This window comes from Chaetodon trifascialis, chromosome 21, assembly GCF_039877785.1.
Source record: "Chaetodon trifascialis isolate fChaTrf1 chromosome 21, fChaTrf1.hap1, whole genome shotgun sequence".
Classification (NCBI taxonomy): Eukaryota; Metazoa; Chordata; class Actinopteri; order Chaetodontiformes; family Chaetodontidae; genus Chaetodon; species Chaetodon trifascialis.
In genome coordinates this window covers 2,433,801-2,450,436 of record NC_092076.1, presented here as the reverse complement: position 1 = coordinate 2,450,436, position 16,636 = coordinate 2,433,801, and the positions used below count along the sequence as shown (strand labels likewise).

Sequence of the window (16,636 nt, the reverse complement as noted above, 5' to 3'; positions counted from 1 at the left end):
GTACTTTCTCTTGTCACTTGTTGTGGGTCAGGAAGCCACTCCTCCTCCTCCTCTTCTTCATTTCCATACAGAGCTTCACCAGTTGCTTTTATTACTGCCAGCACATCACTTCCAACATGTCTCACCTGTTTTATTATCATTATTAAATCACTGTTGGGTAGTTTGAATGATTTTGAATTGCCCCCCCCCCCCCAAAAAAAATAAATAAATAAATAAATAAAATAAATAAAGAATGTTTTTTTTAAATTATTATTGTTGTATTGTTCATTATCTGTGCATTATTTTAAAGGAAACCGATTTAACCTGGATTGTCCGGGGGCATATTTCCTGTCAATGTCTTTAAAACGAGTTGTTCCAAAAGGAAACAGAAGGTGGCGCAGTAACTGTGTCTCTCACAATCATGCTTGTAATACATTTGCTGATTTCTTTGTGGCTTTTACATTTTCATCAGTACATATCCTGATGTATATATATGGGAGCAGAAGATTAAACAGCTGACTATCACACATTTCTGCCTGATCTTTTGGCTCAATAAGAAATTCACAAAGAGACATTCATTCAGTGAATGACAGTAAATCTCTTTCTCAAGTACTGCAATATGAGGTTTTTGTACTTTACTGGAGTCTTTTCTTTTCGTGCCACTATCTACCTCCACTCCCGAATATTCTTTCTGCTCATTAAACACATATGAAGTGAGTGTGTAAAATATGTTTTGTCATTAATTTAACAAGTTTATACGAGTACAGCTGCAGTCAGTGAATGAATTGACATAAATCATAATCATTAGTTGCATCCTGTACAAAAGAGTTGAAAAATGAGCTCCAACAGAAAAATCCTGCTTTTACATGAGTCACAGTAGTCTAATGATTTAATATTTCACAGTATTACAGTCACAGGAGACATTTTACTGCAGTACTTTTACTTTGAGTAGTTTGCAGTCAAATCACTTCTCCTAAAAGCATCTTTAATGTGACGGTGAAGAATAATGTTTACAGAAAAGAGTCCGGTGAGGAAAGGGTTATGTTTACATGGGCAGATGACGTCAGTGTCAGCTGTGCCTCGCGCATGAGATGTGCGCGTGTGCGTGTGTGTGTGTGGATGATTCAGCAGCTCGAGCAGCAGTCAGTCAGTCAGTCCGTCCCAGCGGTGCAGGACGGGCGCGTTCGAGGCGATAACAACACAAACGAGCTGCTTTTATTTTGACGTTTAAAGCGCGAGCAGCCGGCGAACCCGTGGAGGTGATGCGTTCAAGGTGGAGACCCCGTAGTGTTCGGTAACGTTCGGTTTGAACAGGCCGGAGAGCAGCGGCGGAGCCCCGCAGAGGAGCCCGCCGTGTGCTCACTCCCAGACCTCCTTGTGGAATTTATCTTCTTTCAGCGGGACTTCTCATCGCTCCTGGTCGGTTCTCGGACTCTCCGGCTGGGCTGAACCGACAGCACGTCCCCCTCACTGACATCCAGCTGCTTCCATTCAACCGTCTCAACTTCGACATTTCCGCATTTTGACGTCTGATGCTCCGTCTCCCCGGCAGGTGAGTTTCAGCCTCCCCGTCCTCTGAAAACGGTCAAATCTCCTCACCTAAGACATATCTGTCATTTTACACATATTTACAGACATATTTAACATTTTTTGGATCATCCTTGACTGACAGAGCAGGTGAATAATCACAGCTAGCTAACAGCATGAGTGAAACCTGAAGGCTAACAGCGGACCACGTTACAGTGAAGTGACCTTTGTGCTGATAATCAATGATAATGACCTGATAATACTCGGTGCTATCTTAGAAATCTCTTCAGATATTAAACACATCACCTGCTGTGTAGATGTGTGAGAAAATGCATATAAAACTCATAGAAATCCAGTTTTCATGCTACAAAAGAGCCATAAAAACCATCACCGATGCTGCTGTCCTGTCCATCCTGATGGATGGTGTTTTTGAGAATAAAGGACTAAATTTGTAGTAAAATAAGTTCAATTTCACAAGTCACATGTTTATAGATACTGGTATGCAGAAGCATAACAGCTGCACTGCCTGGGTTCTCCAGGCGTTCTGCAGGTTCTGTTCTCTGTGTTTAGGTGATGTTGTCTCCAGGTTTTGCTTCTGTCCTCTACATCATGAGCTCCACTGGCTCTGACCCTGCAGGCTCTGTCTTCTGGCTGTCTCGTTCTGCAGGTTCTGTCCTCTCAGTCTTTGTTCTGCAGACTCTGTTCTCGATCTGTCTCGCCCTGCAGGATTTGTCCTCTAGTTTTGTTCTGCAGGTTCTGTCCTCTAGTTGCTGGTTCTGTCCTCTACGTCTGTTCTGCAGACTCTGCTCTTGACTTGTCTGTCCTGCAGGTTCTGTCCTCTAGCTGTTTTTCTGCATATTGGTCTCATTTGGTTCCACCTGCGGCGCGTTCGCTGACAGTGGGAGAACAGAAGCTGCTGTTGATCTGGTGTCGGTCCAGAGGGAACCTGCTGACACTGTGACCGATCTGTGTTTGTGTCCATTACAGTCTGGCAGGCGTCCAGTCAGTCTTTCCATCTGTCTCCCTCCAGTGTTTCCACTCTGCTGGACTTAATTTCTTTCTTTCTCCTCTGACGGATAATTCACCGTCTGGCTGCTTGAATCCCCGCTGAGATGAATAATCTGTTCTTCAACAGAGAACCGGCTCAGAAAACAGAACACAGTAAAACATCACAGACATTTATTTCACCGCTTTTCTGTTTCCTTGTTTGTTCTGTTCTTTATCTTGTCTTTGTTTTCTCTTTCACTCACTTACTGTTGAAATGAAATTCATCTTCAGTAAATAATCCAGACTGTGTGCCCAGGACGTAGACTGGACTCAGTCCCAGCCTTTGAATGTCGGCACACGTGATGACGGAGGGAATCACAGTCGCTGTGTTGATGAAAAATTCATTTTTCCAGACTGTTCTCAAGGAACAAAAACAGCCATGTGGTGAATAATGTATGTGTGAAGTCTGCAGGCAGAGGAGGACTTTAACTCTGTGGTTTATTAGTGAGAAGCTCCTAACGAGCCCAGTTTGAGGCAGAGTTGTCCGTTAGCTTCCCGCCTCCTGATTGGACGCTCTCTCTCCCCCTCTGGCTGCTGACTCTTGGCTTTAATGACAGAAACTTCCTGACTTTTGCTTTTCTCCATCACTGAGCCTCTCTCAGCGTCAGTGTGGCTGATTCACTCCTTTCCTCTCAGCTGACTCCCCTCTTTCTGTTTACTGTCTCTCGTGACCTTTCCTTCGTCCCCCCTCTTTATGACTCTTTGTTTTCTGTATTTGTCCTCTCTGTTACACTGACGTGAACGTTGGCTTCGTTTGGTCGGCTGTACATGTGGAATTTCATTTACTTTCCGTCATTCAAAATCCAATAGGGAATAAGAGAGAAACATCCAGTATTAGACCTTTAACGGCTGCTGCCGGTATGCAAAACCCAAAGATGCTGCTTGTCGCTGAAGTTTTTAAGACAACTTTTGGCATTTGTCTAGCGAGTCTTTGTGTATCTGCACTGTTGAGAAATGTCAAATGTCCAGCCTCTACCGTCCTGCAGGTGTCCTGCTGACATATGAAAATAATGGACTCTGTGGAGGAAGCCTGCTTCACACGAAGTCACGCTGTGATGGTTTGGTGCTGAAATAAGCAGTAACAGTGCTCTTGGTGGATCATGAATCCTTTCTTGTCTCCTTGTCTTCCCTTTTGTCTTCCTCCTTTCCTTGATTTCATCTCATCCACTCTTCATGTTCCACAACAGCTTCCCACTCCTCCTGTCCAGTTTTCCTAAAGCTGACCTCCTCCCCTCCCCTCTCTGAGACTTTACTTGACATCTGATAGATAAGTGATGCCCCCTCCCTCCCTCTCTCCCTCCCTCCCTCCCTCTGCTGATGGATTTTGGTGGCAGGAAATGTTTGGTGAATCTTTCGATCTCTCCTCGTCGTCTCGTCTCTGACTGGGTGGTGACTGTCTGCAGTGTTTCCTCACTCTGATCAAATCATCGGAGCTGCTGATGTGGTGTCGGCCACTAAGTGGTGAGAGAGGTTTCCAGAAAGACCTTTGGAAGAAGTCCACTGTACTCTACTACTGACTGTCATTGTACTTTAAGACAGTTTTCCATCATCTTTCAGACCAAAAGGAAGGTTTTTTTCCGCTTGTGTCTCAGCCTTTAGCCTTTCTATTTCTGGATGATGTTTGTGGGGCTGCAGCTAATTTCTAAATTCAGATTTAACTTCTGCAGCTTAAACACCAGGGGTGTGGTGAAAAATCACTTAAGTGTCATGCTAACTCATAATGAGACTTAACATTAGCATAATAGCATCCTGACGCGCTAACATTATCTTAACGAGCTGTTTTATTGGCGTGCTGAGCATGAAGCAACATTAAACACACAGACATGTTATTTCAGGCTTCATATGTGAAGGATGTTGATTTAAAGTCTCACAGACTCTGCAGTGATTACCATAAAGATAAACTGAAATGTAAAGCAGTAAAACTTGAAACGCATTCAGCGGTCTGCCGGCACAGATGGTTGTCGCCATGAAATCCTCCTCAGAGCGTCGGGAAGAAAGGACTCGTTTGGATGTTGTGTTGTAATGTTCTGCCCATGTGGCTCCACTCTTTTTAACTTTCAGTTTAAGGGATAAGTTTGGTCTGACAGGATGTGAAACACCTCATTTAAAACGCGGTCGTGTGCAGCTGACGCGTGTTCAGCTTTATTAGCTGATCTTCATGCTGCACTGAAATTAGTTAAAGTCGCTCACGCGTGTTTTCCGTGTCACAAATCAAAGCACATGTCGAGACAGACAGATTTTTTTTTTTGCTGTTATTCAGAAAGCATTGAGCTTCAATAAACCAGCACTGCAGCTTTGTCCTGCACCGCTGTTACACTTTTCTTTTACTCATTAAGACTTTCCTCTGCCGTCTCGGATGTAGGCCGTGTTTAACCAGCCTTCATGTGAGGTTCTGTTATAAAAATACTTTTTGGCCCTCAGATACTCAAACAAGCTGCTTATTAGCTGCAGGAGCTGCTGGATTCCCAGAAGTAGGTTTCCTGACCTGTTTGGATGAAGTGTGCTGGCAGCAGAGAGAAAGAGCCGCTTTGTGGCAGATTAATGGTGGTGGTGGGGGGTGTACTGAAGTGAGTGGGGGTCCACAGCTCCCATACAACAGCGATGTTGTCCGTGCCAAGTTGCCATGAAACCAGAAGGGCTGGGGGGGGTGGGGGGGGTGGGGGGGGGTGGGGGGGGGGTGGAACGAGGACTAAAAGGCTCTAACAGGCTCCCGGGCAGCACATGGTACCTTCAGCCGTAACTCCTGAGCTCATGTGGTCGAGATGAGCTCAGACACATTGTGCATTGATTGTATGCTGTGGTGTTTATATTGATTCTGATTGGCTGATACACCAGTGGAGCTGCGGGACACATCTGGCCAAATATTTGTGGGAGTGCAAAAGCAAAACAGACTCCAAAAAACGCAAAGTCCAAAACCATCAGAGGATTCTGTGAGTGTGATGGAGGAGAAGATCAGACTGTACCGTCTGTAGGAGAGGCTCATTCAGGCATGCTCCTGGTTCATTCAGCCATACAGTGTGTGTGTGTGTGTGTGTGTGTGTGTGTGTGTGTGTGTGTGTGTGTGTGTGTGTGTGTGTGTGTGTGTGTGTGTGTGTGTGTGTGTGTGTGTGTGTGTGTGTGTGTGTGTGTGTGAGGAGGGTGTGTGTGTGTGTGTGTGTGTGTGTGTGTGTGTGTGTGTGTGTGTGTGTGTGTGTGCACTCTGAAACACCCTCATGCCACACTGAAACCACGGTTGGTTAATATAGGCCATAGGTTCAGTGTATGTCTGTTGTTTTGTAACCCTGTTACAGACCATCATCCACTGGCTGTGTTGCCCAAAATGCCTGTTAGATTTTTTTTCCCGACGTTTTGAAATGTGAGAAAATGCTGTCCGTGTTGGCAGAGTTTCAGTGTGAGCCGCTGTTCATTCATTTAGCAGCATTAGCCTTGTGAATATTAATCTGAAGCTTCAGTGCATTTCAGATGAACTCTGCTGCACGTACCTGATCGCTTTGGCCCGGATCAGCTGGTGTGAAAGCTGTCAATCAAATCCTGCCTTAAAAGATGCGTCTCGGTCCGCCTCCAAGCAGTTCTCCTGCGGTATGAAAGGAAAACAGGCCAACTGCAGGATTTGTGGCAACATGAGTTCGATAGCTAACATAACATTGAATCCATCTGCTGATCATGAACTGTCAGGGAAGCGATGGTTCGAGTGATCTGTGGGCAATAAGCAGCGTATTTATAAATGAAAGATCATTCAGTCAGGTGGTGTGTGTGCACATCATCACACGAGTCCAAAAAAATAGATACGTTTTTGGCTAATGTAGTGAATTAAATACGTGACAAATCAAGATGCTCCATCACATCGATTTCATAAAAATGAGGACGTCCAGCTCACAGTGCTGTGATATCAGATAACTGCTGTGACGTCTCCCACTCGGCAGCATGTCTAAGTCCGCTGGCTGCTTCCTCTTCTGTCTGACTGGATATTTAGGCTAACAGTGAGCGTCTGGACGTCAGGCCGGGAGGAAACCTGTCGCTCAGCCTCCGCAGATCAAATATCCTGATGCCCAAATGCACCCAGCATCAAGCCAGCAGCCGTAAATAATGAAAACACTTCGGCTAAATGCGGCTTTTCTATTTTGATAAGTCCTCCTGACTGAGGTGGAGTCAGAGACCGAGCTGTGTCCTCGACGGGCCCATCAGACCCATGTTATTCAGTTAAATTAATATCAAAGATGGCTGCCCGCTCTCTATTTATGTATTCATTGACTCATTTCCCAACATGTTTGCAGACAGTACGCCTTGATTTACACTGTAAAGCACGTCTCTGTCTGTAGGCTGGAGGTGAACAGCCAGATATTGACTGAAGATGCAGGAAGTCGTGGGCATTAGTCTGCAGATCTTCCCCCAGTAATCAAACAGTTACGTATATGGCAGCCTGTGTGCACCCTGACAGGCAAAAAAAGCCTCTGAGCTTAGTGAGCACAGTGATTGCTGGCATTGACTGAGATAAGAACACAGTTCAGGGCTTTTCTCAAAGCAAAGGTCAGACTCTGAGGTGTCTGCGTTTAGCTGAAGTCAGAGTAAGACAAGCCTTCTGCACATAAGTACAGTAAAAGTACTTGTTGTATTTACATATATGTAACGGCTGAACCTTCTCTGCTTGTCTAATGTTGACGTTGTAAAGAAGGAACCACGTCGCCTCCTTTCAGTGCAGCTGTAGTCTGGGAGCCCACTGGCGTAGCAGCAGTGGAGCAGCAGAGCACAGATAATGTTTTATCATCATTCTTTAAGATCCTTTGTGATCTGGAGGCCACGAAAGCAGCTTGTTTCTGTGCTGCAGGTTTTACAAGATGGCAGAAGGAGCGAGGGAATAAAAAAGGCAAGAGAGGAGGAGGAGGAGGGTATGTTACTCTGCCCTCTGCCAAGAATATCTCTGTCCTCTGATGATCAGCATGTAGAGACTGAAACCATGAAAGGCTCAGAGGAGGAAAACAAGGACGTGATGGAGAGAAGATGAAGAGACAGACGGAGGACAGCTGAGCTTCATCGTTCCAGCAGTTCAGAGCACCTAAGAGCAGATGAAGAGCGTCCGTCCAGACTGCTGTGTTTACTCTTCTCCTCGCCTGCCGCCCATAATCCCTTGCTGTTTGGGGCTGGTGGAGGTTGTCAGAGTCCTCTTCCTCACCTGGATGAACACTGAAGACTTCAGATCTTCGTATCGATCGATCGATCTCCAGCACAGTCACACAAAGCAGCGTCCTCACGAGCGCAGTTACATCACACGAGGCCTCGAGACTCTGCCCAGCAGCACAGAGTTCACTGTATCTGTGAGAGGGAGCGGTGAAAACCCAGCAACCGTCACGTTACACAACAGACCGGAGGCCAGCTGTTCTGATCGATCGCTCACTTAACAGGATAACAGGATAGAACGGAAATGAAGCTTAAAGACTAAAGATGGCAGAAAGAAAAAGTCCCGTTTCAAAGTTATGACTGAAAGTTGTTGGATGTGGTTCAGGCTGAGAGCAGCAGCCAGCCGATCAGGTTACTATTGATTCATTTATCATTGAGCCATAATGGAAGATGATCCTGAGCCACAGAGCCTGTGAGCTTTTTATTCTCAGCTGCCGAGAGCTCATCTTACATTTTTCAAAGCGGACGAGCCTTCGCCCTCCGTCCTCAGCAAGGGGAACCGTGAGATTAATGATGTCCGGCTTTCCGTGCACGGGGGGCTCAGCAGGGCCATCTGTTGTGTCGCTGGTCCATCTGTGAGTCCTGCTCGGGCAGCTTTGGGCCGTTTCCCAGTCTGAGAGCGTGAATGAAATGTGACCTCTCAGACTGTTCACACACTCACCTGAGAGCCCGGAGCAGCTCCTATAGGGAGACAGCAGCATCTGCCAGGTGACAACGAGGCTGTCGCCACACTTCTCGTCCTTATCAGCATCACACTGAGCCAGAAATACTAAAAAAATTATAAAATTATAAAGAATCTGACAAAACTACAGCATTCAAGGTCAAAGGTGATAAATATAGCTCGTACACAAAATGATGAATGGAATCAGAAATCAATATATTTGCACATTCAGTGCATGGACTGATTCATGTGCTGTTAATATTACAGAACAGATCAAATGCAACTTAAAAAATGCTCCTAGTGCAAGTAAGGAAATAATTAGTGTTTGTTAATTAACTGATTACAATCTAAAAGCACCATAAATAAAAAACATCAAATATATGTGAAAAGTGAAATATGATGAAAGACGAGGACCCAGATGGATGCAGTTGACCTTCTCGAGCCGGCGGCCCTTGATTCCTCTCAGCTGAGTGAGCGGAGAACTAGAGCATGAGGACATTGATAAGTCGCTGTGAGACTGATGTACAGTGGAGGAGGAGGAGGAGGAGGAGGAGGAGGAGGAGGAGGAGAAAGATGCAGGAATAATAACAAGCTAATGGAAAGAAGGCGTGGGAGGTGGAAGGCTGGGGTCACACAGAGGAAATATTTGATGCAGATAAAGTTTAGGTCTCATCATTTTTAAGCACTGAAGTTATAAATAACTGAAAGTCAAAGATTGGATCGATAAACAGGTTTTGTCTTTGCTGAGAAAACAGTTTTCAGCTGCAGCTAATTAACGTGATCAGCCTGAAAACGAGGCGAGCAGCAGATATGAAGCATTGATTTGATGTATCTGACATGTTAGATTCAAGTCAGCTGACTCACTCACGGCTCACCTGCTGGTTTCCTTTTGTCCCGTCGTCCAGTTACTCACAGACCAGCAGCGAATGAGCTGCATCTGATTTAACCTGCCTGCAGTGTTTTATGAGGGAGGCGGGCCGAACAGATGGTTTTACATGAAACATTCAGTTTTAGGGAATACTGCTTCAAATCAGCAAATCCTGCATATTGAATGAGCGTGGTTGTTTTTAGGTCTTCATCTGTTAACTACAGTGATCACAAGAGCCACACCTGCACAGGTGAAGGTGAGGATTTGTCCATTTTCAGATGAGGACAGATAAGAAATGTGTTTCTAGTTGGTTTTTCTCCAAGTAAAGGTGAAGTGAAAAACCTGAGACGTGTTTGGACATATTCTGTGATGTTGGCAGTTCCCATCAAATATAAAAGCTCCTGGTTTCCATCACACACATACACACACACACACACACACACACACACACACACACACACACAGTAGTCCAGTTTTTTCTTGTTTTATGGTGGATTTTCTTTCCTGTAAAGCTTGGATCAAGTTCAGCTCTGTCTCTGCTGAAGTTACAGAGCTCATAAACACAGCTGCTGGCAGGCAGACATACTGGTACGCTTCCACATCTCCCATCAGTCCACCAGTCGGTCAGCCTGTTCAGCCAGAGCTGATCAGTCACCTCTAACACTGGTGACAACATCTGCAGCCACTTCAGCAGCGAACTGATGGGGCACATTTTTCTCTCAAAGGTCATTCCAGTTTTTCTAACATCCTTCAGGAGCGACACTGGATCATTAAACACACGGAAACGCTTTGAGCTCGTCCTCACAAACTGACTGAGACGCAGCAAAAAAATAACACTTTGTCCATTTCTCTGCATTGACAGTCGTCATGATGCACTGCTCAACCACTATGTGCGTGTTGCGTTCAGGGACCTCTTGGACATGTTAGACTACTATGCTGTTATTTTCTTTTATCACTGAATCTATAAATTGCCTTGTAGACCTGAACAGACTGTGTGAGGCCAGAGGTTTTCCATCACAGGTCAATAGTTTAAGCACACAGTTGATTGGTTGAGAGCTAAACACACCAGGTGAATACATGACGTTTTCCGTGATGAGCGTCGGCAGGTCTGACCGTGACGCTGCAGCTGCTCAGTGGACGTGAGTGGACTGTTGTTTCCTGGCTGTTCTGCTGTGAACTCCATTAGTGAAAGCGACCTGTAAGCGCTCTGAGCTCGTCATGGGATCCTTTATTGATATGGATCCGTCGATAACTCGGCTGTCAAGGTCGGGAACGCTGGAACGTCTCTGTAGCCGCAATCCCTCTGCAGATCAGTGGAGGTGTTTTAAAGCAGCAAAACAAGACATTTCTCTGTGCTGCTGGTAGATTTCTGACACATACACCCACAACATACTCAGAGACTAAAGCATAAACAAAACAAAATCTTCTGACAGGAATTACAGTGCCTAACGAGAAATGTAGGCGAACACTAGCATGCTAACATGCTACATTAGCATTACACCTGCTACACATCAGCATGTTAAAGGCACGTCACAGTGTGTGTTCATGATGACGAAGGAACATGTCGCCCAGTGTAACAGTGTGCGTCTTTGATGAAGTTTTAATAGTTTATGGACAACAGCGCAGCTTTAAGGCACAGAGATGAATGAGGCGTTTTTAATGCTCAGAAAGGTACATTCAGTGAACATGTCTGAACATGACGTTCGATGATTATTTTCCTTCTCTGCTGTTGATTTATTGTTCGTTTCACTCCACCCAGGCTCGCTGCAGTCAGTGAACCTGCGTGCAGCTTCGGTAATCTCACTTAAGCATTTTCTTATCCATTAAACAGATGAAGAGTTTACACCTGGGCTGTCGCTCACTGATTCAAATGGACTCTCTGGCTCACAGCCAAAGACAGAAAGCTTCAGTTTTCCTGGTGAAACAGGAAGTGACCCGCGATCAGACTCAGCATGTGCGTCTCTGTCCAGAACGCACACACACCTTCAAGAGAAAAATAGTCAGATCCAAGCAAAGAATGGCATTTATCAACCTTTGAGAAATATGAATGAGTGTTTTATTGCTGCTCCTTGTTCCCTGCTGCTGGTGGGAAGCTTCAAATTGCTGCAGTGCTTCATTATGAACGGGTGGGTGGTCACATGCTGACACTTTGACCCCAGTGACCCGTTGGCCACCTCACAAGTTCACTGGGAAAAGACGCCACGTGCTGAAAACGACCTTTACCCTCTGATGTAATGTGTGTCTTTGCTCTGTGGGAGGGTTTTGTTCAGACGTTGCTGCTCTGTAGTGAGTGAAATGACAGAATTACCAGCTGGTATTTGTCAATAGTAAAACAACAAACAGCATTTAAGACAATAAAGCTTTTGTTTGTGTGTGTAAAAGTAGGTGAACAGCATGTATTTTATCATTTTTCTGTACGAGGTGGACACACACACAGAAAGACAGGGTCAGGACTGCAGCTCAGCTTCAACTTGAACAGAGTCCAAGATGAAGAAAGAGACATGATGATGATGATGATGATGATGATGATGATGATGATGATGATGATGATGATGATGATGATGGAGAGAGAGCAGAGCAGAGCAGAGGCAGAGATGGACGGAGAGGAACTGAGAATCTCATTATCTCTCTGTCATGACCTCGTTCATCAGTCTTCATTCCTCCTGTGTGTCCTTGGTATCACAGCAGTGTGTCTGCTGCAGTACAGCTGCACACACACACACACACACACACACACACACACACACACACACACACACACACACACACACACACACACACACACACACACACACACACACACACACTCGTAATGGAGGAAAACATGGCCGCCTGGTCTGTATCATCATGACTGCGGATTTCTGAGTCTGCGTTTTAAAGCGTGTTGAGAACAGGCCGATTGGAAATGCTGCGTGTGGGACTCTCCCGCTGTGCAGGCCGATGTTTCCCAGCTTTCGTCTGAACTGCTTCACGCTCGACAGCGACCGCGAGGGTCAGCGAGCGCCCTGGAGAAGGAGGGTTAATCCCAACTCCTTCTCTGCATGGCTGAGGGGATAACAGTCACAGTCGAGTCGTTTAACCTCACGTATGCTGTTCTTAACAACTGGTTTCTGTGATGATTAAAGGAAGTTTAGACTTACACCAGTCAGCTCATGTGAAAGTAACTCACTGACAGTAAGACAGTAAAGGACCCTGAAATGAAATGTTTTGTTTCTTTCAGGAGGAGTGAGCCCTCCTCTTAAAGGGAAACACTAATCACGTCGTTTCTTATTGATAAGATGTCGGCTGCTTTTTAATTTTAAACATCTCGTTATGACAGATGCTGGTTAGGTCGGTTCACATAATGAGACGAGTTTAAACTTGTACTCCAGACTGGACTGACAAAACCAGAGACTGACCCAACCCTTCAGGTAAATGTCACCGTCCTGTCAGCTAACGGGAACGTTATGTAACTGTTAAGCTTTTGCTGAAGTGATTTCCCCATCGTGGGTGTTTGTAGGTGTGATGATGCAGAGCTCATCGCTGCTCTGTCTGCCTTTATTTATTTATGTAGATAACAGTGACCGAGTGGAGCTTCTGGGGCTGCGATGAGTCTTTATTCTTCTGTTTCTCGGCCTGTGACTGACGCAGCAGTGGGGAAGTCATGAGTCAGCTTAATGCATCTTTTCTAGGAAACACAGTTTATGTTCCTCTTTAAAGGCAGTGTGTGATGGGAAAATGTTGAACAGTCTAACATTTGGTTGACTCTTTGTTTAGAGATGAGGAATTGTGCTTCTGGGTCTCTGGAGGTTATGTGATTCTGTGAACATGATAATCATGTGTGAAAATGGAACTGTAATCTAGTAATGCAGTTGACTATTAGTCTAATAAAACTGCTGGAGGTTGAATATTTGTAATTTCAGGACGCTCTCCTTCATAAGATCCAGCGATGACTCTTCGACTTGTTTCTCTCACGCTGAAATCACAAGTTTTTCAGCTGTTCAGCCTCACTTTGTTGTGTTTGGGATAAACACAAGAGCTGTTTATATTTAGGAGCCAGACAACTTGTGACGCTCCGTCAGACCAGGATACGGTGGCCTTGGGCGGACAAATGACTGAGGACACTTCTTCTTTTGTTAGCAGCATGTATTAAGACTGCAGGGCTGGAAGAGGTTTCTAAATTAAATAATGTTGATTTCTGGGTGTTTTTTATGTAATTATTTATTATTATTATTATTATTATTATTATTATTATTATCATCAACCTCAGCTGCACTTGGTGTTTAGCGTTGATTAGCAAATATTAGCATGCTAGCCTGCTAAAGTACAACAGTGAGCATAGCATGCATGTTGACATTAGCTTGTTTTTTTGAATATGTGTACATCTTTAAAAATGTAAGCAAACATGCCAATGTCACCTGGTTCCAGCTACATAAATGAGGAATTTTCCTCCTTTTTTGTCTTTTATCACAATGAACTTAATATCTTTTTTGCTATTGCACATTTTTTTAGACAAAACAAGCAACTTATTTCATACTTTTACTATTTTCTGTCCGTTTAAAAACAAAATTCTGAAGGAAATGATCAGGAAAATTACTGGCAGATTAATCAAGAAGAAGTGTTTCTTCAAAAAGAGAAAGTGACCCTCCACCCAAAATCTGCCTTTTCAGTAACAAACACTCACAAACACCCCCGCAGACCTCAAACAGGCCTGCCTTGTTTTCATTCCTGCCTCAGGGTTTGTCTCACCTGTGTGTGTGTGTGTGTGTGTGTGTGTGTGTGTGTGTGTGTGTGTGTGTGTGTGTGTGTGTGTGTGTGTGTGTGTGTGTGTGTGTGTGTGTGTGTGTGTGTGTGTGTCTTGCATAACATGATTTGCTCGATCACTATCTGTCGTTTTTGGTTGGAGGTGCAGGGACAGCTGATGGCTTTTATTCGGGCGTGGCGTGTTTGTGTGTGAGAGACACACCTCTGCGCTAACCACATTGTCAGCACACGCACACACACACACACACACACGGCTGAACTCACCCTGCAGTGTTGAAGCTGCAGATGAGTCCAGGCGCCACGTTCTTCAGCTGCTAATCACAGTTTGTGTCAGAGCTGCTGCCTCTGGATTTTTCCACTGACTCACAGCTGTAAATTATCTTCTATAGAGGCTCGCAGGTGTGTTCACTCATCAACCATTTCAGGATTCGTGGTGGAAGTCTTCAGGGGACCTTTCTGTTAGCTATGCCTAAAATGTCCAACATCCAGTTCAAGCATGAACCCAGCTGCGAATGCTTGCTGTGGCTGCAGATTCATTCGCAGCGTTTCAGTCAAAGATGAACAGACTTGATACCAGACGAGCTCGCTGTGTTGTTGCTGCACAGTAAACATTTAAAACTCAAAGCTAAGCTCAGTTAACCTGTTCAGTTACTTGTCTCGTAGCTAACGAGCAGGCTGATTTTCAGATCACCAGCCACCCTTTGGTAACGTGCTGTGTGTTCTCACTTCACATCCTGACGATCCACATCCCCGTACGCCGCAGCGAAGCCTGTGACACGACGGTTGCTTCATCTCTCTCTCTTGTCTCTTTCCTGTCCAGCTCCTCAGTGTCTCCATGGTGAAGTGGGCGGGGTCTGATGTCAGCCCCTCCTCTTGACGACCCTCCCAACATGCCCACCATGGTTTCCAGGCTGCCCAAGTTCGGCTCACGGCCCAAACCTGCACCACCCTCCAACAGCAGTCAGATGGGTCCGGCCGCCGCCACGAGCACTTACACCTTCACCAGCACCGCCGCTACCAGCACCCGCCTGACCAACGGCTTCTACCACCACCCCGGCCCAGCAGGCGTCAACGGCAGTTTGACCGCACCCCCCATTTCTGTTAAGCAAAATGGATTTATCAGAGTGCCGACTTCGTTTTCCTTAAAATGGAGGAAAGAGAATGAGACGGTGGAGGACAGAGCGGCCGACGGAGAAAAGGAGTTTAGAAGAGGAAAGGGCGGGAACGTCGGGCAGAATCAAGGTAATAACATCCATCAGTATTATTCCCAACGGCAGCAAGGATCACCAGCTGTGTCACAGCGTGACGCCAAGAAGCCAGCCACGTCCTCTGCGGGGAAGGGATGTGGTCTTGCCCATCCTGTGACATCATCCTCATCGCCATCACCGCAGTCCAGCCCCAGAACACTTCCTGTGTCTAAAAGTGGATCCAAACCCAGCCAAACTGCATTCGGGCTGGTCAGTGGCACAAAACAAGCTCTAAATGGTCTCTCTGGATCCAAAGCGCGGAGCGGAACCAGCGGTTCTCTGAGACGGCCTCAGAGCTTTGCTCGTGCTGGTGGCTCTAGGCCGGGTTCTGGTCCTGGTTCTCGATCTGGTTCCCCTCTCCAAAACAAGCCGCAGGCCAGCCGTTCTCACTCCAGTGACAGCCTCGGATCTGCTCCATCCGCCCCGCTGACCGAAAGCGATCGTTTTCGCTCGCGTAGCCTCACCCAGGTCCGACGGCAGCCCTCCCCCACCCTCACTCCTTCCTCCACTTCGTCCTTGCTCTCCCGCAACCCCACCGTCACCCGCTCCTACTCCATCAACAGGACTGGCGGGCGAGGACCGAAGGAGCTGACGTCTTCCTCCGCTCAGCCTCCACCCAGAGGCCACCTGGCAAAGTCTCCCGTTACGAGCCAGACCCCTGAAGGAGGCAGAGGTGGAGGGGCCAGAGTTCAAAGCTCTGCTCTTCCAGGGAGATCAGGGCTCCACATTCCCTCCCTCCTGCCCCCCTCAGCCTTAAAGAAGCCCCTCCTACCCAGCCTTAGCCCCACCCACAAGCCCAGTGGCATCAGCTATAAGCTGTCACGCCCGTCACTCAACAAGCAGTCCCGCCCCCTGCGAGTGACCCCAGCCAATGTGTCGGGAGGTGACCTGGACGGACTGACGGCACGGAGAAACTCAGTGGAGACGCCTTCTACGACAGATAACAGCCCAGGTTTGACGTCTTCATCCACCTTCTTCAAACCTCTCATCTTCTTCCTTTCATCATCTTTTCTCCTCACATCCATCATGTTGTGTGCAGCATCATCTGAACTAATCTCATATTTTAAAATGTTTCGTCTGTGATGTCTCATGTCAGGTCTCCCATCTCATCTGTTTCCTTCCTCTTCATGTCTTTGTTCTTATCCCTTCGCTCCCCGACTATCAGATAGTACCCCAGAGGCTCCAGAGACAGAGGGGCTGACTGCAGAGCCGGGATCCCAGGGAGAGGTGTCCATTGTGGGGGAGACGCTGGAGGACATGTCCCTCTCCTCCAACTCGTCTCTGGACAGAAATGACACCAGTCAGGAGTATATGGATGACTTTGACAACCTCGGTAAGAGAGGACAGACAGACAGTGGTTTAAACTGTGCATGCACTGAATCAGCTGAC

The 16,636-nt window shown here is 46.4% G+C and overlaps 1 protein-coding gene across 1 annotated transcript in view; it reads left to right on the top strand.

Annotated features, from left to right (window-relative positions):
* Positions 1-1,096: 1,096 nt before the first annotated feature.
* LOC139350217 (serine-rich coiled-coil domain-containing protein 2-like) overlaps positions 1,097-16,636 on the top strand; it is a 31,957-nt gene continuing 16,417 nt past the window's right edge. Inside the window, exons 1-3 of the mRNA XM_070991454.1 lie at positions 1,097-1,531; positions 14,821-16,199; positions 16,413-16,580. Coding sequence (XP_070847555.1) covers positions 14,858-16,199; positions 16,413-16,580 — 1,510 coding nt within the window. The 5' untranslated portion in view covers positions 1,097-1,531; positions 14,821-14,857. The remainder of the gene's footprint in view (positions 1,532-14,820; positions 16,200-16,412; positions 16,581-16,636) is intronic.